General features: G+C 34.0%; 1 protein-coding gene across 1 annotated transcript in view; it reads right to left on the bottom strand.

Annotated features, from left to right (window-relative positions):
* ATM (ATM serine/threonine kinase) overlaps window positions 1-26,166 on the bottom strand; it is a 143,107-nt gene that overhangs the window by 103,881 nt on the left and 13,060 nt on the right. The window contains 10 exon segments of the mRNA XM_079101572.1: window positions 787-912; window positions 1,721-1,846; window positions 3,730-3,955; window positions 4,960-5,055; window positions 6,410-6,604; window positions 7,584-7,955; window positions 9,308-9,477; window positions 10,986-11,149; window positions 13,282-13,520; window positions 14,990-15,155. Of these exon segments, the coding sequence (XP_078957698.1) occupies window positions 787-912; window positions 1,721-1,846; window positions 3,730-3,955; window positions 4,960-5,055; window positions 6,410-6,604; window positions 7,584-7,955; window positions 9,308-9,477; window positions 10,986-11,149; window positions 13,282-13,520; window positions 14,990-15,155 (1,880 nt within the window).

Raw genomic sequence — 26,166 nt, 5'->3', positions numbered from 1 at the left:
CAATCATTCTTGGCAATAATATTTTCTCTATCTTAAATAAAATGTAGATAAAGAGCTCACTATTAGCTCAAAACTGCTGTTTCAAAAATGTTAACCTCTTTTCTTAGAGTAATAATAACTATAGCAAATGTCTTTCATTAGTCTAAACAACATTAAAGTTTCAGCTATTATTCATTCCAAACCTAAGTAACAATTATAAGCTAGAATTTACTTTTACACTTTTCTCCTTCCCCATTTATAGCAAAATGCTGAAAAAAAAAAAAAAAAACCACAAAACCAAAAAATGTATGTTAATAATACTGATGTATTATTATCAACACTCTGGTCTGGCTCAGTTAACCTACAAGCCTGCTCGAAATCAAAACACCGATTATACATAGTATCACTTTCCATCAAATTTTGTGTAAGATCATCTGGGTAAAAGAAAGAAAAGTTTGTGCTGGAGTTAATTTATCTCACTAACCCTCCCGAAGCATTATGCACATTACATACTAGATGACAAATTTTTATTAAATGAATGAAAATATGCTAGCAACGAAAGATTCATCTAAGCAGTAATATATGCAAGTGCTAAGACAATCTCAGCTACTTTCCTGAAATAATGAAGTTAGTTTCATGAGAAACTCAGGTTACATATTTATTTATTTCTCTGGATATTACCTTTCTTTAGCACTCCATTTCATTTTAAATCAGTTTATAAACTTATGAATGGACCAACAAACACACCAGCACCACCAAGTAACCTACCCCATAAACAGGCTATACTACCAAGTAAGAATACCTTACCTTGGTACAGTTACACAAGCAACTTATACACAGATGTATCATATTTCTCAATGAACCAATTTTATATTCTTCATTTGTCTTATTTTTAAACAGAGAGATACTCTCTCCTGCACACTGCATTAGAGACTATTAAGAACAATAAAAGAAAAAAATACAAATTCCAGTTAAAATTATACTTTAGTATTGCTTTTCAAAGATTCACTTAAGAGTCAAAACTTAAATGTTTTTAGAAGTTGCATATGGTTATACAATAAAATTCAAAATTATGAACAATCAAAATGATGACAAATCTCATACCCTTTTCTCACTGCAAATTGTACCACAGTGGTGTACAAACAGATGAAACAAGTTTCAAGCTTAAAGCCTAGTTGATTAATACCTTTAATCAAGGATTCTTTGGGATAAATCATTACAGGAAAAACTTTTTAAAGCATGGATAAAAATAAATTTTAATGTGAGATTATTTTATTTATTTATAGTTGGCTCATAAAAATTTTAAATCTTAAGGAAAGACAGTATAATTGCTTTTCAGACTGTATAAATGAAAGAAATTCAGGCTAAGTATCCTTACTCAAAATGCTGAGGACAAAGGGTTTCAGAGTTGAGATTTTTTCAGGTTTTCTAATATTTCCATGTATGTGAAATACCTGAAGATGAGATCTAAGTCTAAACATAAAATTCATTTGTTTCATATACCTTACACATAGCCTGAAGGTAATCTTGTACAAGTACATGTTATGTGCCTATGTTTTGACTGTGACCTGTCAAAGAATGTCAGGTGTGGAATTCTGTATTTGTCATGTTCGCACTCAAAAAGTTTCAGGTTTTGAAGCATTTCAGATTTCAGCTTTTCAGATTAGGGATGCTAAACCTGCATAATATTTTGTCTTATACAACAATTTTCTCAGAAAAACTTTAGGATAAATTGTCCTACCTTAGCTTTCTGGAATAATTCTGATTTATATGCTTCCTCTTCAGACAATACACCAATATAACAAAAGCAGCCGAGAACACCCACCAAAAGACTTGAACAACGGACAAGTGTTTCTGAATTTGTAATCTTAAAATAAAACCAGAAGTTTTTTTTAAAAAAATGGATTTCATAAGTAATTCTGAGTACTCTAGAATTACTTTGTGAGACCAAGTTTTGTGTACCTACTAAGAAATGAAATTCAGTTAACTGAGTTAAAGGTGAAATGTTCTGAGCATCTTTAAAAATACCTACAAATCACTACAGAGTTATGATAACCAGAATTTTCAACAAAAATGGCTTAGGTATCTCCTAGTGCCAAGGAGGATATTTCCCTTTAAAGTGGCAGAAATTAGATTCATATAGAGAGATAGTAAAAGGACGATTTAAGCTTCTGAAGGACCATGCCTGACTTATTCAGTCATTTAGATTCCACATACTAGGGGAAAATATTTTTGCCAGCAGATACTTTTAGACAATTTTATAAAATTATGTATAAGTGTGAAGACTACACAGAAAAATACAATTTTTGGATTTTATTTTGTTTCAATATTATAGGAAATGGTGTTCTAGGGGAAAATAAAGAAAACTAAAATTACTTTGCAATGAAAGTGAATATAATGATATAGAAGAAGGTCAGTAATTAATGATAAATAAGACCGATGAAACAGGTACACTGCCCTTCTTGGTTCTTCAGGTTGTAATCTTAAAATAAACCTGACTACTGAATTCACTCCCTTGAATAGCTTATAGGCTTTACTTTACTCAACAATTTATCATTTATCACTTAATGAGGCATTGTAGAGATATTAATAAATATATATATACCCTTTAGGAAATCATGGTAGAGTTTAAGAGATATCTGTGTATAAGAACAAAGAAGATAGTAAAGACTGAAGTGAAGGGAGGGGAGAGGGTATGGGGGTAGGGGGATTAGTAGAATGAATCAGACATTATTACCCCATGTACATATATAACTATGGGAATCTACATCATATATAACCAGAAGAATGAGAAATTATACTCCACTTACATATGTATCAAGAAAGTACATTCTACTGTCATGTATAACTAATTAAAACCAATTTTAAAAAAATTTTAGAAGACTGAAATATCAAGTATTAAGAAAATTAAAAGACGAAAAATTTGTATGTCTGTGCTTTTTGTAAAAAAAGGTTTTAGTAAGGATTTTAACATGTGGATAATTTAGAAATGCATTTCAAGTTCAAAGAAATGGGAGTTTTGACAAGAGAATAGTACACACAAAGTTGGAATTTTTTTTTAAGTAAAAGGAAAATTTGAAAAATTCCTAAATGACCTTTAAAAACTGAGTAATTGCCAGTCCACTTATTATAATTTTTTATTTTTATTGTAAACAAATGGGGTACAACTTGTTTCTCTGTCGGTGCATGAAGTAGAGGCGTACCATTGTTAATCATACATTTACCTAGGGTAATGGTGTTTGATTCATTCCTTCCACTTCCAATGGCACCACAATCTAACAAAGCTGTTTAAATTGTACCTTTTGGGGGCTGGGGATGTAGTTCAATGACAGAATACTTGCCTAGGCTATACAAGGCCTTGTGTTCAACCCCAACACCACAAAAAAGAAAAACAAACAATAAATTAGATCTTCTCCTGTTAATGTAATAACACCCTCCTTGGTATTGAGAGGTTTGTTTTATCATGTAATTCTTCTATTCCAGCCTTTGTATTCCCTACTAACCTAACCAAATAACTGTTTATTTCTACCAGAATTCCTGGTAGAAGAGACAGCCTCAAAATTCTTCAGTTTTTCTTCTTCAGTTTTCCTTTCAAATTCTTCTTCTGTTTTCCCTAAATGTTGCCACATCTTGACATTTTTCTTTTAAAACCAAGCCTATCACCATCTTTAGTGCCTTTTTCTACTCATATTTCTCATTAACAATCTACAAAATTGAATACAGGCTTTTGTTCTTTTTCTAAAATCTCACCTCAGATGAGTAATTATTAAGAAGTTTTTCTGCTAATTCCAGAAGATAGCGATCCAATGATTCCTTGAGATTTTGATGAACAGAAAAACCAATATTGGATTGACACTTTTCTACAGCACATTCCTTCACGACGGTTAAAAAATCCATCTTGTCAAAAGTTGTCTGAAGGAACAGTTGTTCTACTTCTGAGAATGAAGGCTCTTCTTTATCTTTTTGATGATGTTCACTTCAAGAGAATGAGATTTTTATAACCAAACCACCTAATCCTTTCTCTCCATATGTTAGCAATGTTTTACATATTAAAACATTAACATAAGGCAGGTGTGGTGGCACATGTCTCAGTTGCCCAGGATGGCAAGTTTAAGGTCAGCCGAGGCAACTGAGGGAGACAGTCTCCAAATAAGCAAAAACTTTTACAGGAGCAGGGGATATATCTCAGTGACAAAGCATCTGCCTAGCATTCATTAAGACCCTGGGTTAAATCCCTCAGTACTATGTGTGTGGAAGGGGTGGAGGGGAATGGCAAGGACACAGACATCAACACAGCATCTACATCATTCAAAGATCACTTAACGAATTAATGGTAAAGGATTTAAATGGTTTTCCTTTTTGGTCTTTGATACCTATATATTAAATTTCATTATTCAGTAGCAAATTTTACTAGCAGGTAGATAAAAAGAAATCCAGATTACAATTTCAATGAGCAATTCAAAAAAATATTAGAAAGAAAAACGGTATTCCTTTTTCATTTTTGATTTCTCCAAATTGCAGGATTTTTTTAGTCCTATACCATGCTTACACCCTTTTGAAAAATTCAGAGACTTCATGCCAGTGAGTCATTTTCAATTGCAATGACAACAGTCAATTAACTAAAACCAAGTTTTTGTTTATTTTTGTTTTCAATTGTTTTTAGTTTTTAAAGCTAACATTTTATGTAACATATAAAAATGGCTCACCTAAGAACTCAGTTCACATAAAGTTTATATTCCTAATTAGAAAAATTCAAGTTTTTCCACTGACACTTGTCACATTACACTATACAGCATTAGAAAATAATTACCTTGATCTGAAGTTATAGAACATGGATTATAATCACTGAATTACAAATATCTTTTCTCAACACGTGATTTTTTTAACTTGAACAATTAAATCATAATTAACAAGATGAAGCCACTACCCTGATAAAAGTATTATTTTTGTTATTAAAGATAATTCTATTAGATAACATACCATTCTTGCACACTTTGAAACAAATTCATTGCAGCTTTGCAGTTTTTCATTGTGAGACTCACAAGAATTTTCTCCAGGATGAGATGAGGAAAATTACTAACAAGAAAAACAAAAAGCTTTTATATTAAAAGACAATAAGCCATTTAAAAAATTCTTTAACATCATTCTTTAACATGTTTAACTATAAAATTTTATTTCTAACATGTGGATCCTAAATTAAAACTGTTTTCCTCTGTAGTGAATCTTTTAATATCTGAAAGGAGAATTTAAAGAGGATATACATTATGTTTCTATTGCTTCCAAAATTGCTTGGAAGCAGAATCATATTTAATTTTTAAAGATTATTTCTAAAATAAACAAGATTATGAAATGAAAGCAAAAAACAGGATCCAGAGGTTGGCCCTCTAGTCATAAGTTGAAATCAGCATCTGTGAAAAGGTTAAGTGAACAAGCTGCTCTAGTCCCCCATCCTATGGCTTAAGTCCTATTTTGTCTTTCTTTTGTTTGTTTGTTTTTCTGGGGGGTAGGTTACTGGGGATTGAACTCAGGGGCATTCAGTCACTGAGCCACATCCCCAACCCTATTTTGTATTTTATTGACACAGGGTCTCACTGAGTTGCCTCACCATTGCTGAGGCTAGCTTTGAACTTGAGACCTTCCTGCCTCAGTCTCCTGAGCTGCTGGGATTATAGGCATGTGCACACCGCGCCTGGCTTTCTTGTTTCTTCATTCTATTAATTTAATAAACTTCGCCCAGAACATACTATCATAATGACTATGGATTAAGAATCCACGTGAGTCAGAAAGTGGAATTATTTACAGAAGATCACAAAGAAAAATAAATGCTCAAAGAAATATATGTGGTGGGAAAGGTTGGTTAACAGGTACTAATTTAAAGGAGAAAAAATTTCTGGTGATGGGCACAGGAATGTGTTCACTATAAATAAATGTAACTGTTTGGAATAGATATGTTTTCCCTGATCTAAACAATACACAATGTATATCAAAACATCATATGGTATCCCATAAATATGTACAATTTACACATATTAAATTTTGAAAAGAAAATTTTGAAAAGAATTATATATATATTCCCCATACTCACAGTGAGACAACCTTTACAGAAATGATCCAAGCACAAAGTCTCAGAACACAGTAAAAACAAAAATAATGTATAACATTTAGGCCAAACATTGGAAATCTTGCATTTTCATAAAATAAAGCCACCTGGGATCAAATAAGTAGAGGGAGCCTTATAAAACAAAATAAAGGGGCTGGGATTGTAGCTCAGTGGTAGAGTGCTTGCCTCACACATGGGAGGCACTGAATCCAATCCTCAGCATCACATAAAAATAAAGGTATTAAGGTATTGTGTCTGTATATAACTAAAAAAAAAAAAATTAAAATAAAAAAATAAAAAACCAAACAGAATGTGACAAGCTGAAATTACCTCTGAAGAATTGGGGGCAATTCTGCATTGTCTTCTAAGTCATCTTCTAACTGATAAAATAACAGCCATCTCATTATTGATTCCTTTAAAGTAAAATTTCTGTTTACATCACATATATTCTGCTCTGTTCCCTTTTTTACTGTTTCTGGAACTACACTGTTGGTCAGTGCCAAAGTCAAGCAGCATACTGAAGGACTATAAAGAAGCAAAGACAACTGTTAAAAGTAACCTCTATGAGAGCAGAAAGCTTATCTATCACTGTGCCTGCACTACTCAGGACAGTGACAGGCACAAGACAGTCATGTACATTTCATCAAAAAAAAAAAGGTGTATAAAAAGTCTAGTAACACTTGAGGTGATTCTTGATAAAAACTCTCTCCATGCAATCGGAGAAAATCATACTAAATGAAAATCAAGAGTTGAATGTTTCCTCTCATGTGGAAGCTAGATCAAAATAAGGGAAAGAAGGGAGTGGGGGAAGGGACACAGTATCAGAAAGACAGGGAAGATCAGTGGAGTACAAGGAGAATAAGAGGGAGGGAAGGGGGAGGGGAGGAGGGAAGAAAGGAAGGAAGGAAGAGAAAGAGGAAGAAATATGGAATGAATTTAACAAAATCCTATTATGTACATATATAAATATACCAAAGGAAATTTCACCTTTTTGTATATGTAGAAAAGTACCAACCAAAAACGAAATAAAGGAGTAAAAGGAAGATCAGTAGAGGAGAAAAGAGGGAGAGAGAAGGGGATCGAAATCAAATTTCTTGCATGTATCATTTTGTCAAAATGAACCCAAACTCTACATATAATTATAATACTCTAATAAAAAAACTATCTCTATAGTAACAGTACCCAGTACTATAAAAAATATGGTCTATGAATACTGAATACATAATTGTAAACTGCAGATAAAAGAAATATAATCTCTAATTCTTTAAAGAAATTCTTTAAAACTAGCATTAGTAATTCTTCACAACGGAAACTATATTCACATTTACAAATTAAGTCTTTTTGGCCAAACAACAAAAGCAGCTTAAAAAAGAATTTAATTATATGTTTAAGTGAAGTAATAAACTATGAATATGATCAAGAGTGAGTGTGTGTGTGTGTGTGTGTGTGTGTGTGTGTGTGTGTGTGTGTGTGTAAAATCTGATGTAGTGCATATTCAACTTACCCAGAAGGTTTGCAGACAGATCCAGTAAATAACTTCCAGAATTCTCTGTCAACCTCAACTAAATTACCTTGAATAATGGCTCCAAGGAGGCCAAAGTTTTCAGTCTGCATCTGTTCAGAACTTATACCACGAAATATAACAGACCAAATTTTAATCCAGAGCTTTACTAAATCTGATTTTTGAGAGTTTTCTAGGTTTGATTTCTTGCCTTGACACAATGCAACTTCAATAAGGCATCGTAATACATATGGTGTGCGTTCCCCATGTCGCTGTTGAGGCAGAAGCTGGTACAGTATCATCAGTAATGGAGATATCTCACAGTTAGGTAAACTTGCAGGGTACTTTGATATTAACTGAGTTGTAATCTGTAGCCTAAAAGAAAAATGTTAAAAGAGTAAGAAAGGGGGTGGGGGGAAGAAGTTATCTGAAAAGTTTTCAATCCCATTAACAAGTTAAAGGAAAATACATAGTATATTAACATGATATACTTCTAGTAGTTTAATAAAAGCATCACTATCAAAATTTCTATATTGTTCCCCAAATAAAACGGCTGTCAGGGCTGGGGCTGTGGGTTCAGTGGTAGAGTGCTTGCCGAGCACATGTGAGGAACTGGGTTCAACCCTCAGCACCACATAAAAATAAATACAGTCATTAAAAAAGATAATAAAATGGCCGTTAATATTTACTAGGTCCTACTTCCTAAAATGGTAGGAAGAGTGACAACCTTCTGGTTACCTGAGTAAGCTATTTTGTTTATCTTAAATGAAAATTCTGAATAATTAAATTAATAATATTCTACTTCTGAGTTATTGTGCCCACTCCTACTCTTATGTCACCAAAGGCATTCCTTTACAACAAGAAAAACCTAAAAAGTTGCCTTTCTTTGACCCATTAATTTAATAAATATCTGCTATGAAATCTCTAGAATGTGCTTCTCAAGAACAGAAACTGTTTGCTATTCATCACTGTAGAAGTAATGCTTAGCATATAACAGGTACTCAATAAATAACTCTTGACTTAAAGGACAGATTAAAGAACTGAAATAGGTACCTTCAACTATAAAATAGCACAAGTTTAAGAAACACATATCAAAATAATATACCTTTTTCTCACAACTCAATTGTATTGAAACATTCCATCAACATAGTAAAAATCAAAAGGGCACTGATCACAAGACTATCATCTTTAAATTTCTAAATGTCATTGGGCATGTTATTTAACACTTCTGGATATTTTGTGATTCCACAGAATTCCACAATTATTTAAATATCTGTGAGTGGTATATGAGAAGAAAGAAAAAAACCCTATCATTATGACATAAGGTCAAAATTATTCTGATTTCTGAAGTGTGTTTTTAATTCCTTTCTAATTCAATTCCATAGGAAGGTGCTATGACACCAAACTGTCTCCCTGTTAAGGTGTACAACTTAGTGAATTCTTAAGGCAGAAACAACTGACTGCCTATCATTCAGTCAGCACCTCTCTTCTTACTTGCTATGTCTATATGTTTAAGAAAGCTGGCCCTGTCCCTGGCCCCAGGAAACAAGCCATTAATGATTATCCTCAACCTGTCATGGCACCACAATTCCTTTGCTAATAATTGGTTTGGGAGTAGACAAATGACATTTCTAGCCAATGAGATGAAATGATTTTGCCAAAGGTTTTCTCAGAAAAAAATGAAATGAGACTGAAATGGTACTAAGTAAGAAAAAGATGACATTTACCAAGGCACAAGATCAAAATCATTTTGTGACTTCTGAAGATAATCTTTTATTACTTCCCAACCTAGTTCTATTTTCCTTCTTTTGCAAGGTATGCTATAATCACTAGATTCTCTTTGTGTAGTAGTGTAAGACTGAGAAATCTCCAAAGATCTGGTATCTTCATTAAAAACCTGTAAAATAAAAATAAGTCTATATTTTCCACCACTATTGTTTTTAATATTTCACCTGGGAAAAAATTCTTTTCAAATGAAAATACAGGGAACTAAAAGCAAGAATATTAAGTTATAAAAATATATAAAAATGATAAACTGTAAGAAACAAACATTTTACATAACAGTAATGACGTTTTTAGAAAGTGAGTAATGTATTAGGTGTTAGGTATTTTTGGATACATTTACTACAAGCACCAAGAAATCTAAAACTAAAGCAAAAACTTATATTTTCAAAGGAATTAAATTACAAACTTAACATTAATAAATATTTGACATGAAATAAAAACCTAGGATGTTAACCAAATCTCTGGGAAAAAAGTTTTACTAAAGAAAAAACAGGTCACCAACTGAATATGTAGGCAAAACATAGTATTCCCAATACAATTAAATATTATTCAGGCATAAAAAGGAATAAAGTACTGATTCGTGGTATGATATACTAAAGGAAGGAAGCCAGACACGAAAGACCACATATTGTATGATTCCATTTCTGTGGAACATTCAAAATAGGCAAATTCAGAGACACTGGAAATAGATTATGGTTGGTTGCTAGACGCTAAGATAAAGATTGTAATTGAATGCTAACGGATATGAGGTTTCTTTTTGGGGTGACGGAAATGTTCTATAACTAAATAGTTCTGATGATTTTATAACAATAAAATTACTAATGACCACTGAAATAGACACATTAAAACTGTGAACTTTATGCTAAATGAATTCTTATTTAACAACAAAAGAAACATTATGGCTAGGGTCGTGTTAGCACCACCAAAAAAAAAAAAAAAAAAAAAAAGAATGGAAGCTGGGTGAGGTAGCACATGCCTGTAATCCCAGCAGCTCGGGAGGCTGAGGCAGGAGGATGATGAGTTCAAAGCCAGCCTCAGCAAAAGCGAGGCACTAAGCAACTCAGTGAGACCCTGTCTCTAAATAAAATATAAAATATAAAATTATAAAATAGGGTTGGGGATGTGCCTCAGGGGTTGAGTGACCCTGAGTTCGATCCCCAGTACCTAAAAAAAAAAAGGAAAAGTCCATTATTAGTTTAGTTTTATTAAGCCCATATGTACAAAAGAGAGTTATCTTTTAAGTAAGAAGGGTGGACTGGAGTTGTGGCTCAGTGGTAGAGCATTTGCCTAGCATGTGTAAGGCCCTGGGTTCAATCCTCAGCACCACATTTAAATAAATAAATAAATAAATAAAAGAACCATTGATAATTTTAAAAAATTTTAAAAAGGGTAATTCCAAAAATGTATATATACCTTTATGTATATTTATATATTACACATACATTTACATACATGCATATTGTATATACATTTATATATTATATATACATCATATATACATATATACACATTTTGAAAGGAATAACAATTATAGGCTTTTTATGATAGCAGAGGGTTTAAAAAAACCCAGCAAAAGGAAAATGAACAGGAAATTTCAAAATGTGACAAGATCTACTGTACCTGATGACAAACATCTGCCATTAATTCAATCAAATTTTCCTTTACAGCAATATTACGAGATCCTGCAGAGTATTTTCCTCTACTTCCTATATGACTTATCTCATTCACTAGAAGTTCATATAAGTTGTATAAAATACTTTGCCATTTTGGTGATTCATAAGCACCTATAATAAAATATTAAAACATAATTTATACACTCTATTTGCACTGCCACCCCCAACAAAATTATTCAGTTGTTAAGGTTTATCAAGCATTAGAAGACAACTAGTTCAATCATCTATTCAGTACTACACCACCTCTGACAATATCCTTGACATGTTCTACTTCCTAACCGCATCCACTCTACAGTCAAAGGTATTTGTTTCTTCCATATTCTGATCCACCTTTTAAAATTTATTCTCCCCCTAAGCCAAAGACAATTAATAGGTTTCTTTTTCATGAGGATCTTATAAGGTCACTGCTCTTATTTTTCCCACTCAGCGCTTGACCGACCTTCTCTCGCGGGCTCAAACTCGCACAATCGGCACTTGACACCCCGCCCAGGCCCCTAGCAACAAGGCTCACCCAATCAACTCTCACCCCGTTTCATGCCCCAACAGATCAGCCTCTTCCCGGCCCTATATAAGTGTGTACATTTTTAAAATAAAACGGAACTGCTCCAGCGTTTGGCTTTGGCTCATGTCTCCGTCTGATTCCTTTCAGATCTTATGTGTTTCTTGTTTTCTAAAACATTACCAGTTCCTTCAACTAACATATAAATGACATGTTATCCATTTGTGGCCGTTATTTTCAACATCCCAGTCATGTTTTGCAAGAAACACTCCAGTCAACTATGTCCCTCTTACAATGCTGACTTTGCAGTCAACAGGGTCAAGTAAATACAGTATTCCAACTGTGTTCTGAGCAATATGGAGAACGAAAGGGCTATTAATTCCCACGAAGAACCATAAAATTTATGAATGCAGTCTGAAACTACGTTAGCTTTTCTAGCAGCCTCATTATCCTACCAATTTTCAAATCACCCTAAAAATGCAGTTAACTAAAACCCTAAACATATAAAATCATTTCCTAATATGCCTAATCATCCTACTGGTAACAGCTAGGTAAAAGAGGTAAAACTATAATAAACCACCATTCTTTTACTTCTGGTGATTTCATATTCTAAATGTATACCTAAATATACACACTAAAAAAACCCATGAAACGTACATAGCTAGTTTAACAAAGAGTGGCTACGATAGTTTTCCTCTTTTTGGGCTGTTAACACTCAATGTGACATGCCATCTTAATAAAGTCATATACTAGTCATGATGATGTGATCCAAAGGCTAGTATAAGCCCAAAGGCAATCATAGGTGGAGTATACGGGAGCTCGCTCAGCTCCAGTTCCACCAGATGAAATTCTGATCTACTGAAGAGAATTGCGCCATTTGAGCAATTCTCTCTTGGTAAAAGATAAATGTAAAATAAACCAGGGAGGAGAAGTAATATATTACTAACTCACATTCCTGTGAATGAATATGTACATAACTTCCTTGGAAAATGAATAATCTGATTGGCTGCTTTCACTGTTTATCTTCTAATAAAAGCAATAAGTGAGCTGGGTGTGGTGATGCACACCTGCAATTCCAGCAATTCAGGAGGCTGAGGCAGGAAGATCTCAAGATCAAGGCCAGACTGGGACACTCAGACCCTATCTCAAAATAAAAAAGAAAGATGGGCACGTAATGTAGCATCCCTGGGTTCAATTCCCAGTACCACAAAAAAAGCACTATGGGGTTTAACTTTTTTTTTTTTGCGGTGCTGGGGATTGAAACCAGGGTCTTGTGCTTGCAAAGCAAGCACTCTACCAACTGAGCTACTTTCCTAGCATGTGTGAGGCACTGGGTTTGATCCTCAGCAACACATATAAATAAACAAAATAAAAATAAATAAAAAATTTTTAAACAGCAATATATAAATAAGCAAGATCCCGCTTTCTCTAAATTCTGTTACCTCTTAGTATCTAGCTGCAATTGCACAATCAGCTCCTAAGACAAAATAAGCAAAGTCTCGCACTTATTTATATTTCTCATAATACCCTAACACTGTATTGAACAAATGGAAAGGCATGATATAAGTTGTTACTACTGTTTCAAGTTCTAAAAATGTGTTAAAAATTCTAAAAACTAATCACATTATCAAGCAGAGAAATCTAGAGGAAGATCAAATTGTCCTAAAGAATACTAACATCATACTTAAGCCTCTATGTTTTAATGAAGTAACAAATTCAAAAACAGTAAATATTGTCTTTATACCTTTTTCTTGGGTTTTGGCTCCTTTTGGATGATGGATATAAATTTGCAGTTGAAATAATTCAATAATTACTTCTTTTAAGGAATCATTAAGTCTATGTTGAGTCCAAACATAAAGTAGAGTAGGAAGAATTTCATCTCCTAAATCACACACTTGAATTCGAAAGTTGACAGCCAAAGATTTCAGGAAGAAAATAAGTGCTGCTAAGATATGACTAAGACCTGCAGAACTCTTTTCTTGTCTGTGACAGAAAATAAATAAACAACTTTGTAAAATGGGGGAACAAACTACATATACTAAGAATAGTTATGAAGCTACAAGCTAAAAAAACAAAAAAAAACCAAAAACCGAATTTCCAAACAATAGTTCGATTCAAAACCAATGAGAAAGCCAGGCACAGTGGTATGTATCTGTAGTCTCAGCCACTTGCAAAGCTGAGTGGAAGTATCAGTTAAGCCCATGAGTTCAAGACCAACTTGACAAGACCCCATTTAAAAATAAAATAAAATAAAATAAAACAAAACCAGCATTACATTCTACAATAATAAAAACTGCTTCTTTTCAGTGCTAAGTGATCACTTCTGTTAGCTCTGCTCAAACGGTCTAAAATATACCAAGTGATTTGTAATACCTACCATTTATAAAACATTTCACATTATAAACTGGATAATGCCACACAAATGTGTATTAAAACCTCCAAAATATATTTTTACTTTATTCTCAATATACTACTTCTATCCTCAAAATGGAAAAGAAAAAATTACTTGTAGTATGTTTAACTTTCCTGGATTCATTATTCTAATAGGACAGATTTCCCACTTAATATAATTTAGTGTTCTACATATTGAGTTGAATTCAGTGAGTGTTGGACCTGAGTCTTTAGGAACCTAGTAATTCTGTTACAGTGGTCAATGCTTTATTTAAAAGGTAGTATTTTATATTACCACCAACATTGAGTTTTCTCTAAATCCTTATCACCATTTTTAAATATTTTTGCATGTTTGAAAAATAGCTCTTCTAACAGAGGTGATATGACATCTTATAGTGATTGTGACTTGCATTTCCCCAATAGCTGATGAAGTTGAGCATCATCTCATTAATTTGTTGGTCCCTGAATTCCTTCTTTTGAGAAGTATTCAATTCTAATCCTTTGCCCATTTGTTTTTGGATTTTTGTTATTTTAAGTACTTTTTGTATTCTGTATATTAATCCTTTGTCAAATGAAAAATTTGCAAAAAAAAGTTTTCCCTTTCTATAGATTGTCTCTTCATTCTGTTGACTGATTTTTGTGCAGTCTTAACTAAGGATTGGAGATGTGTAGCAATGTTTCCCTTATGTTTTCTTGTCTTAAATTTCATAGATTTAGGTCTTATATTGAGGTCTCTGATCCACTCTATTTTTGTACAGGATAAGAAATGGGTCAAGTTTCTTACATGTATTGAAATATCATACTGTATCCCAAGAATATGTACAAATTACATATCAAAAAATTTAAAGTATAAGGAGATGAAAATGTTAAGTACCCTGATTTGATCATTATACACTGCATGCATGTAGTAAATGATCACATTATACTCCAAAAATTTGTAAATTAAAATAATCATTTTCTAAAAAGGTCAGTTTTACTTACTGAATTTAAAATGAGACCAAATGAATTTTCAATACACACACACAAATCTAAAAACTCCAAACAAAAAGAAATGACATTACCTTGCATATTGAATAGCCTTGGAAAAAAAATCCAAAAATTTAGAATTTAATCCATCAGTTTGTGAACAGCATCCTTTGGTAACCGCATGAATTATTCTAGCCACTAAAACTCTATTAATGTCTTGGGAAGGTTTGAGGTACAGCCTGAAGTACACAGAGAATAATTCTAAAAGAAACAAACAAAAAAACCCACATTATTATCATTATCATTATTATTTTTATTTTTCAATACTGAGGACTGAACCTAGGGTCCTTTACCACTGTGCTACACATCTCCAGTTCTTTTTATTTTTTATTGACAGGGTCTCACTAAGTTGTTGAGGTTAGACTTAAACTGGAGATCCTCCTACCTCAGCTTCCTGAATCACTGGGATTACAGGTCTACCACCACACCTGGAAACCTATTATTAAAAAAAAAAAAAATCAAAGCAAATGTGTTCAATGTCATAATTCAATTGAGATATTCCATAATCTAACATAAGTAAAACGATTAAAAATCGTTCTAATTTATATTTAACAGTCTAAAAGTATTCCATCAATATTTAGTGTGAAAGCATTAGTTTAAGAGCCAGACTTCAGGTAAGTTACTTAAGTTCTCTAAACCCAAGTTCCTTGATCTAGATCTAATAAGCACACTTTACAAAGTACATACTCTACAGTTCTAGTTTTATATTAATGCTGTTTGATTAATAATATATGTAAATAGGTCATGAACTATGAAGGTTTCAAATTTTACTGTCTATAACCTAATACACAGCATGGCACTTTCATGGATGCCAACAGATGACATGAGATTCTTTCTGGGGGGAGGAGGATAACTGGGGACAAGGCATGCTTGGTCAAAGAAAAAGGAGAGTTTATTCCTCTTAGAAATGTCTCTTGCTTTCTGCTTCAAATCCCCAGTCCCAAAAGCTATGTAGGGGGACATCTGACAAAAGTGAAAACAGTAGGCTGAGAGAAATTCTGGCCTTTTTATAAATGAATGGGCTGCAAGAAAATCTGTCCTTTTCTGGATAAAGTCAATATCTCTATCTTCCAAGGCTGTTCACTATAAAAACACCCTTGAAAAAACAGCACAGTCTCTGCTTGTGAGATATGCAGAAAGGCAAAATGCACTAAGAGTTATCTCCCAAAACAAAAAAAAAAGCGAAGTTACTAATGCAGGCCTTTCTTCCTAGTAAGAGTCCTCAGTGAAGGAGGTTAGAATAACACCTAAGTGAATCTTCTTTTCAACTATATATGCCATAATTCTGACAGAAATGGATAAATGATTTAAAATAAGATATTAAACACAAGGATAATGATAATATAAACATGTCAAACATTGCACAGTAAGGAAAACAATTATTTAAGTGATTTCCATCATTCTATAAGACATTAGTTTAAAGAACTCTTCTCAAGACTTCCCAAGGAGTTCTCACTATAGGAAATATAGGCAATGATAAAAATGACCAAGATTATGTGCACAAATTTGGAGTGGGAAAACCGAAGGGGCACCTTTACCATTTTCCTCCTTTTACTTACTAGGGACAGAGGTAAAATAGGAAAAGCCAACATGGCAACTATTTTTCTGAATCCCAGACTTCAGGGATTTATACTAGTTGGGGGGATATGATCCAAATTCTCATAGAATCCTACAAACTCTCTTAGCAGTAGGGAAGAAGGCTGGCATAAGACATTCAGTAAGTCTCAGAAGAGAAGAGACCAGTTTCAAAAAGGCTATAGTACATGCCTTAAGAATTCACTTTCTCCATGAATTTAGTTAACAAAATAAGTTCAAAAGTTCTAAAAAGTAAGACAACTTGATATGTATGAAAAAGGAGATTCGGGAATTGAGAAAATAACTTCTATTCTTTTTCTTGCTTAACTGCCCTGGCTGTAACCTCCAGTACAATGCTGAAATGGAACAGACATACGTGTCTTGTTGTCCATTTGTCTTATGAAAGATTTTTAAATTATGGATTCAATGTCTTTGATAATTACAGGCCTATTCAGATTGTCTATTTCTTATTACTTGTTTCCATAGTGTGTTGCTCTGAAGAATGGGTCCATTTAAATATGTTGGAGTTGCTCACAGTATTTTCTTATTATTTGAATTTTATAGGATCTGCAATTATATTCCATCTTATTCTTGATGTTTATCTCTTAACCTGTCACTCTTGCTAAAGACCATAGATTTTATTGATGTTTTTAATGAATAAAATTTTTGTTTCACTGATTTTTCTCTATTTTTCTGTTTCGATTTCATTCACCTCTGCTCTTCTCCTACTCTGAAGTTTCAGGGTTTTCTTGTTGTTCCTTCCTAGTTTCTTTAGATGGAATCTTAAGATTACTGATTATACATTGAGACCTTTCTTTTCTAATGTAGATATTGCTACAAATTATTCTCTCGGCACACTTTCAGCTGCATTCCAAAATGTTATTAAATTTTTCACTTTATTCAGTTCTATGTTGATTCTGAGATTTCTCTTCAAACTATGAATTATATAAAAATGTGTCATTTCACAAAAGTACAATAAACAGAATAATATGGAATACAATAAAAGGAAAGGAACCAATTTAGAAACAAATCGGAAAATGGCAGTGACCGGTTGAGATCTGCAGAATACAAAGAAACTAGGTAGGGGACAGTTTCTGAAAAGAAAAGAACAAATAATCTAAGTCAAGATGGAGCTTGCACACTCTCAACAGGAGTGTGTTAGATGATGCTTAACAGTGAGAAAAATATTAGAACTTTTTTTTCCATTTTTTCTTGCCATTTTTATATTTTTTATTCATTTTTATTTTTACAGATTGCATTTTGATTTATTGTACACAAATGGGTACAACTTTTTATTTCTATGGTTGTACATGATGTAGATTCACGCCATTCATGTAATCGTACACGTACATACGGTAATGGTGTCTGTTTCATTCCACTATCCTTCCTACCCCCACTCCTCCCCTCTCTCATTTCCCTCTATACAATCCAAAGTTTCTCCCTTCTTCTCTTACCCCCACACCCCTATTATGTATCATCATCCACTTATCAGAGAAAACATTCGCCTTTGGTTTTTGGGGATTGGCTTATTTCACTTAGCATGATATTCTCCAATTCCATCCATTTATCTGCAATTGCCATAATTTTATTCTTCGTGGCTGAGTAATATTCCATCAAATACATATACCACAGTTTATTTATCCATTCATCTACTGAAGGGCATCTCGGTTGGTTCCACAATCTAGCTATTGTGAATTGAGCAGCTACGAACATTGATGTGGTTGCATCACTGTAGTATATGATTTTAAGTCCTTTGGGTATAAATTGAGGAGTGGGATAGTTGGGTCACAAGGTGGGTCCATTCCAAGTTTGTTGAAGAATCTCAATACTGCGTTCCAGAGTGGATGCACCAATTTGCAATTTCACCAGCAATGTATGAGTGTGCCTTTTCCCCCATATCCACGCCAACACCTAATATTGCTTGTGTTCTTGATAATAGCATTCTAAATTAGAGTGAGATGAAATCTTAGGGTGGGATTGATTTGCATTTCTCTAATAATAGAGATGTTGAACACTTTTTCATTGTATTTGTTAATCACCTGTGTATCTTCTATGAAGTGTCTGCCCAGTTCCTTAGCCCATTGATTGGATGGGTTCTTTGTATTTTGGGTGTAAAGTTTTTAAAGGTCTTAATAAATTTTGGAGATTAGTGGTCGGTCTGAAGTGCATGTGGAAAAGATTTTCTCCCACCCTGTAGGCTCTTTTCACATTACTGATTGTTTCCTTTGCTGAGAAAAACCTTTTTAGTTTCAATCTATCCCATTTACTGATCCTTGCTTTCATTTCTTGCAATTCAGGAGTCTTGTTACGGAAGTCTGGTCCTAAGCCAAAACGATGAATATTTGGGCCTAATTTTTCTTCTATTTGTTGCAGGGTCTCTGGTCTAATTCCTAGGTCCTTGATCCATTTTGAATTGAGTTTTGTGCAAGAACTTTTTAAAAATTAAAATTACAAATAAAAATTAAGCTTTACTGATATTTAATACAGAAATTGACAATGGCTACCTTGGAACATGGTGGTTTCTTACAAAATTATCCATAGTCATTTATATAATCCAGCAATCACAATTCTTCATGTTTTCCCAAAGAAATAAAGTCCACACAAAAACCTTCCTATGGATGTTTACCGTAGATTCAGTTATACTTGCCAAATCTCAGAGACAACTAAGATATCCATCAGTAGGTGAATAAACTGTAGTGTATCTAGACAAGGAATATTGTTTTTCACTAAAAAGAAATGAGTATCAAACAAAAGATATGAATGAAACTTAAATGCATATTAGAAAGTGAAACAAGCCAATTGGAAAAGGCTTCATCCTGAATGCATGATTCAAGACAAAACCTTGGAGATAGTAAAAGATCAGTGATTCCTAGGGATTGGGGAGGAAAGAACGGGGAAAGCACAAGTCGATTTTAAGGCAATAAAACTATTCTGTAAGACATTATAATGGTGAACAAATGTTATACAGTTGTCAAAATTTAGAATGTACAACATTAAGAGGAAACTAACAAAAACTCTGAACTTTGGATGATAATCATATCTCAGAGTCAATTCACTGATTTTTAATAAACCTACCACTTTGGTGAAGGATATTTATAGCAGGACAGGCTGTGCATGCGTGGAATCACAGGGTATATGGGAAATTCCAGTACTTTCTACTCGGTTTTATTCTGAAACTAAAACTGCTCTAAAAAATAAAGTCTCTTTTTTAAAAAAAGTATGGAAACCACCAGGTTAGAGAAACAATAACCAGTGTAGGTGGAGCAAAGAAATTAGAAGGATGGGAGTAGGCTTTAGTTAAGTCAGCAAGGTAGAGAGAAGCAAAAATATGCAGAGTTTTCAAAGCCTGGAAGTGGAACCCATATTTTATACTAACTGTACCAGAAAGCTATTGAATGTTTCTAACCTTTCTTTCATGTTACTTTATTAGAAAAGCTATCTTGAACCAAAAGCTGAATCCTTGTTTTAGTACCCTTTTAACTCAGGAAACAAAAATAATCAATGTTCCCGTGTAGTAAACTGCACTAACAAATCCTTTTTATTGTATTTATATGTGTCTGAGTTACTCTCATCTTTAACAGAACCCTTCTTTCTCCTTCCCCTTGCAACCAAGTCTTCTGAAAGCACTGTATAGGCCATACGCTTTATCCTCACTAGATATCCAAGCTATCAAGTCATTCTGTTACAGGACTGACTGACTACTCAATCGGTTCTAACTGCTCCTTATAAAATAATTGAATCAACAAGCATAGTTACACAATGCTTTCAAATATACATGGAACATTTATCAACATAGACCTTATTGTAGGTCACAAAAATACCTTTGCAATTCTAAATAATTTAGTCCACAAAAAATTATTCTCTGACCCTAGTGTAATTAGAATAGAAAGCATAAAACAAAAGAAAATCACACCAAATGATTGAATATTAAACACACTTCCAAATATCTATGGGTCAAATAAGAACACTCAAAAAATTAAAATTTGTGTTGAATAAACATGAAAATGTCAAAATTTGTGAAATACGATTATTGCGTATTTAGAAAAAAATTACACAAATCACATATTAGAAAGATCTCATCAACAGTGTAAGTTTCTATTTAAAAAAAAACTTAAAAAAAAATAAACTCAAGACAAAGAAGGAATAAACTAATAAGGTTGTAAATCAATAAAGAGGCAATAATTACAGAGTCTACACACATTGAAAGGATAACAAAGAGAGTAATGTGAACATTCAACAACTTAAGATTAAATGCATGAATTCCATGAAAGAAACAAATTACCAAAGTCACTGAAAAAGAACCTAAATAATCCTTTACCTATTAAGGAAACTGAATTCATAGTTAAAAAACCTTCCAACAACTCCAAATTCAATCCAGTAATATGTTAAAAATGTACTATAAGGAACAACTCATGAGGGGGAAATGGAAGATGGTGGATTAGAAGAAAGCTGCATTTCAAGCCACACAGTGGCTCAAGACTAAAGCAGCAGGTGTACAGCTTCTCAGAGAGGTGGGTGTAAGAGGGATTTCACTAAAATTCAATATTAGAAACTAAAAGCAGCATAGGGTCTTGGAAATTTGAGTACAATAAATGAAGAAAGAATACATTGGAGCTGATCGGGCTGCCCCACAGGGGCTCCCAGGGCAGACTGACACTGACACGGAACAGTTGGGGGAACAATTTTGTTACAGAAAAACCTTGCATAATCTTCAGTGATCCTGTGGTGGTACTGTGCCCTGGTGCTTGAAAAGCAACTCTGTATCTCTGCTGGCCTAGAAGAGCTAAGGTGGGAGCCACCTTGGGGCAAGCATGCTGGCATAGTGACTCCCAGACGCAGGAGATCAGAACAAACAGTCACAATATCCTGACAGGCACATACCGTGTGGCCTAGGCTGGGTCTGATGGAACGTGAGTAAAACAGTTGTGGAGGATACCATAACCAGGGGGATTCGATTGAAGGGCAAAGGGGACCCCGACTCACTTCTTTGTATTTGGCGGATTATGTGACTAGTTGAAGCAAGTCAGGAAGCTGAGCAGGAGAGGGTGAATACACTCAAGGAAGCCTGGGAAGACCATGCTTGTGAGCAGTAGTGAGTGCAGCATTCTCCCTGCAACCCCTTCCAGATTGGATTTCTTGGGAGGCTACTGAGAACCTGACCTGCAGAAGAGATGGACAACTGTCTAGTCCTAAGGGTAGGCTGATCTAATCTCTCCAACGCAGGCCCCTACTCAACAGAGACCTGATTAGATATAAGCCCTATCTTCTGCAACCGCCCTTGGAACTCTGCAGAAGCTGTACCCTGGGAGTGTACCAAACTGGTCCAAATGGACAAAATGTCAACTGACAGTTCATGTTAACCCATCCCACTTCATACTGGTGAGAAGGGAAGCTGAGTCTTACATCAAATGGCCTTCATCTTGGGACTATCCAACTGGTTAGCACACGGAGCAAAACAAAACAAAAACAGGAAAGTGTTAACAACCTTACCCTTTGCTTTATCAGTACATAATTCAGGAAGAACTGAAAAGAAAGAACTCTGGACATGGCCAACTATTTTGACTACCTCAGGGGGAGATGGTTCCTTCATTCTTAAGATTTAAGGTTTAAAAATGCTTTTTCTTTCCATATGTAGGAACCCACATACGTGAATTCTGGCTATGCATATTGGTTCCAGGACATGCATCATACACTTATTTTTCTCTAATTTTAGCATTTTTAATGTGATTATTTTTTCCTAATATTGTCTTTTGAGGGTCAAAGTTTTTTGGATTGCATATTTTAGTTTGGTTTTATTTTATTTTTCTCATTTCTCCTTCTCTTATCTTCTCCTGCTAACAGCCAAATTCTATTGTTGTCTCATCCTCTCTGCCAATACTTTGCTCTTCTATTTTTCCCTTCCTTCTGTAAAAACATCACCTGCTACATCTCTTCAAAGTTCTCTTCATTCACTTTTTGAAACTGTAAACTGTCTTCTAACTTTCTAACATATTTTCTTTTCCCTAATAAACTATTTTTGAGAATTAATTGGTTTATATAAATCCTGCCACCACCATTAATGCTAATACAATCACTGCTGCTGTGCATGATATAGTTAACACCTGCTGTCTGCTTTAAAGTCAGATCTAGTTCATGGTTATTATTTTTACTATTGACAACTGCTGAACCAACCATTCCTGCATAATGGTCTAAATTAATCTTGAAGACATTAGGAACTGAGTATTTACTTTAATGTTGTATATTGTATGCAATGGTTGTTACTATTGTTTATTTCTTCCCCTTCTGTGAGGTGCCTTGAACATACAGGGACACTAAAAGTTCACAGGGTAGAGACTGCTGCTGAACAAAAAATTTCCTGACATTACTCCAACTCAAAGAAGTAGGGAGACAAAAGCCCCAAACCAACAACAAGGACCCAAGGAGAAACAATCAAAGAGGAAACTCAGGCATCTACTCATACATCAAAAACAGAGAGAAGTCCCAGAACAAATTAGATAATTACACAATAAAGGACACACATAAAAAAGGGGGGGATCCACCTCACTTGTGCAAGTTCAAGATCTCTGAACACAAGACCAAAAAGGCAAACAACTCCCCCACACCAAATCCACAATCCCCCAGTAAAGGATCCCACAGATAGTGAGGTAGATGAAAGAGCCCAGAGAAAGAGTATAAAAAACTGATTAATATGTTCAATGAGGGGCTGGCGTTGTGGCTCAGTAGTAGAGCACTTGTCTAGCACATGTGAGGCACTGGGTTTGATTGTCAGCACCACATAATAATAAAATAAACAAAAAAAATAAAGTAAAATGTTCAATAAATTATAAGAAGATCTAAAGAAATTAAGAGAGCAATTATAAGAGGTGAAAGAACATTTTAATAATGAAAAAGAAATAGTGAGGAGACCAGTGGCTCATGAGGCTGAGGCAAGAGAATCACAAGTTCAAAGCCAGCCTCAGCAACTTAGTAAAGTCCTAAGTAATTCAGCGAGACCCTGTCTCAACATAAAATATAAAAAAAGGCTGAGGATGTGGGTCAGTGGTTGACCTGGGTTCACTTCCTGATATCAAAAAAATAAATAAATAAATAAAAAGGCATCATTAACAAATAAGAATGCATTGAGAATAGAACCTCAGCCCTTAAAGATAGAATTTCAGGCCTTGAAGACAGGCTATACAATCTTGAGTAAACAGAAGGCCATGAAGGGAAAAAAATTATACAACATGACCAGAATATACAAGAACTCTGGGACAACATTAAAAAACCAAACCTGGGGGGCTGGGGAGATGGCTCAGTCAGTAGAGTACTTGCCTTGTAAGTACAAGGCCCTGGGTTCGATCCCCCCAGCACCCAAAAAAAAAAAAAAAAACCTGGGATATTACTGGGATAGAAGAGAACGTGGAGATACAAACTAAAGGTATAAAGAACATTTATATATATAAAAAAGAACATTTATATCATAATATTCACAAAATGATACACAGGATCAATGCAATGAAAAGTTGGTTCTTGTGAAAAGATTTAAAAAAAAAAAAAAAAAAAAAAAAAGAGACAGACCCTTAGCCAAACTAACCAAAAGCAAGATTGAGAAGTCACAAATCAATACGATTAGAGATGAAAAGGAGATATCACCACAGACCCTTCTGAAATCCAGCAGATCATCAGAACGTATTTGGAAAATTTATACTCCTATTTTATTAACTTGAAAATCTGGAAGACACTGATGAATTTCTAAATACATATGACCGGCACAGATTCAATCAGGAAGGTACAGAAAACCTAAACAGACCAATATTGAGTAATGAAACTGAATCAGAAATTAAAAGCCTTCCAAAATGGAAAAGTCCAATACCTTATGGATTCTCAGCTGAGTTCTACCAGACATTACAAAAAAACTAATGCCAGTCTTTCTCAAATTACTCCATGAAACTGAAAGAGAGGGAACACTCCCAAATACATTTTATGAAACCAGCATAAACCTGATTCCAAAACCTGACAAAGACATATCAAGGAATCTCCAGACCAATATTTCTCATGAACACAGATGCAAATATCCTTAATAAACTATTAGCAAATGCATTTTAAAAAGTCAAAAAAAAAATAATACGTCAGGATCAAGTGGTTTCATTCCAGGGATACAAGGTTGATTCAACATAATCATGTAATTTTCCACTAAACAAATTAAGGACAAAAATCACATGATCATCTCAAAAGATACAGAAAATGTCTTTAATAAAATCCAACCCTCATTCATGTAAAATACACTAGAGAAGCTAGGGAGGGATCAAATGAAATTACCTCAATATTGTAAAGGCCGTTTATGACAAACCCAAATCCAACATCATACTAAATGGGGAAAAACTGAAAGCATTTTCTCAAAAATCAGGACCAAAAAAAAAAAAAATCAGGAACAAGATAAGACTATCCACTCTTACCACTCCTATTCAACATAGTCCTCGAAACATCACCCAGAGCAATGAGGCAAGAAAATGAAATCAAAGGCATACAAATAGGAAAAGAAGAAGTTAAACTATCTCTGTTAGATAATGTATGATCTTGTATCTAGAAAACCCAAAAACACTCCACCAGAAGACTTTCAGAGCTTTTAAATGAATTTGGCAAAGTAGCAGGATGCAAGATCAACACCCATAAATCAATAGCTTACGTATACTCCAACAGTGATTTACCTGAGGAAGAAATTAGGAAAACCATCCCCTTCACAACCACCTCAAAAAATGCATAAATAAATACTTGGGAATTAATCTAACCAAGGAGGTAAAAGAGCTCCACAATGAAAATTATAAAACAGTGAAGAAGGTAAAGAAATTGAAGAAGATCTTAGAAGATGGAAATACATCCCCATGTTCTCAGACAGGCAGCATCAACATTGTCAAAATGGCCATGCTACCAAAAGCAATATATAGATTCAATACAATTTCCATCAAAATATCAATGACAACATTTGAGTAAATAAAATATTGAAATGCAAAACATATGACATATATATACACATATATGTATATAAATTAATAACATTCTTCACAGAATTAGGAAAAACAATCCTTTAATTCATTTGGAAGACTAAGTGACCTAGGATAGCCAAAACAATACTAAGCAAGAAAAGTGAATCAGGAGGCATCAAAACACCTCATCTGATATTACACTACAGAGCTCTAGTAACAAAAACAGCATACTATTGGTACAAAATAGACATGAAGACTAATGGAACAGAAAACAGAGACAAATCCACATACCTATAGCTGTCTGATATGTGACAAAAATGGTGCTAGGAAAACTGGATAGCTATGTGCAGAAAAATGAAACTAGACCCCTGTATCTCACCCTACACAAAAACTCAAATCAAAATGGATCAAAGACTTAGGAATTAGACCAGAAACCTTACAACTGCTAGAAGAAAACAGGGTCAACATTCCATCATGTAAATGCTGGCACCAATTTCCTTAATACCCTTAAAGTGCAAGAAATAAAACCAAAAATCAATAAGTGGGATACCATCAAACTTCAAAGCTTCTGCACAACAGAGAAAATGATCAAGAGTGTGAAGAGAAAGCCTACAGAATGGGAATCTTGGCCAGATAACCTTCCAATAAGGATTAATATTCAGGATATATAAAGA

The sequence above is a fragment of the Sciurus vulgaris genome (genome assembly GCF_902686455.1).
Source record: "Sciurus vulgaris genome assembly, chromosome: 11".
NCBI classification, from domain to species: domain Eukaryota; kingdom Metazoa; phylum Chordata; class Mammalia; order Rodentia; family Sciuridae; genus Sciurus; species Sciurus vulgaris.
The sequence above is the reverse complement of the archived record's forward strand: the minus strand, read 5'-3'. Positions and strand labels throughout refer to the sequence as shown.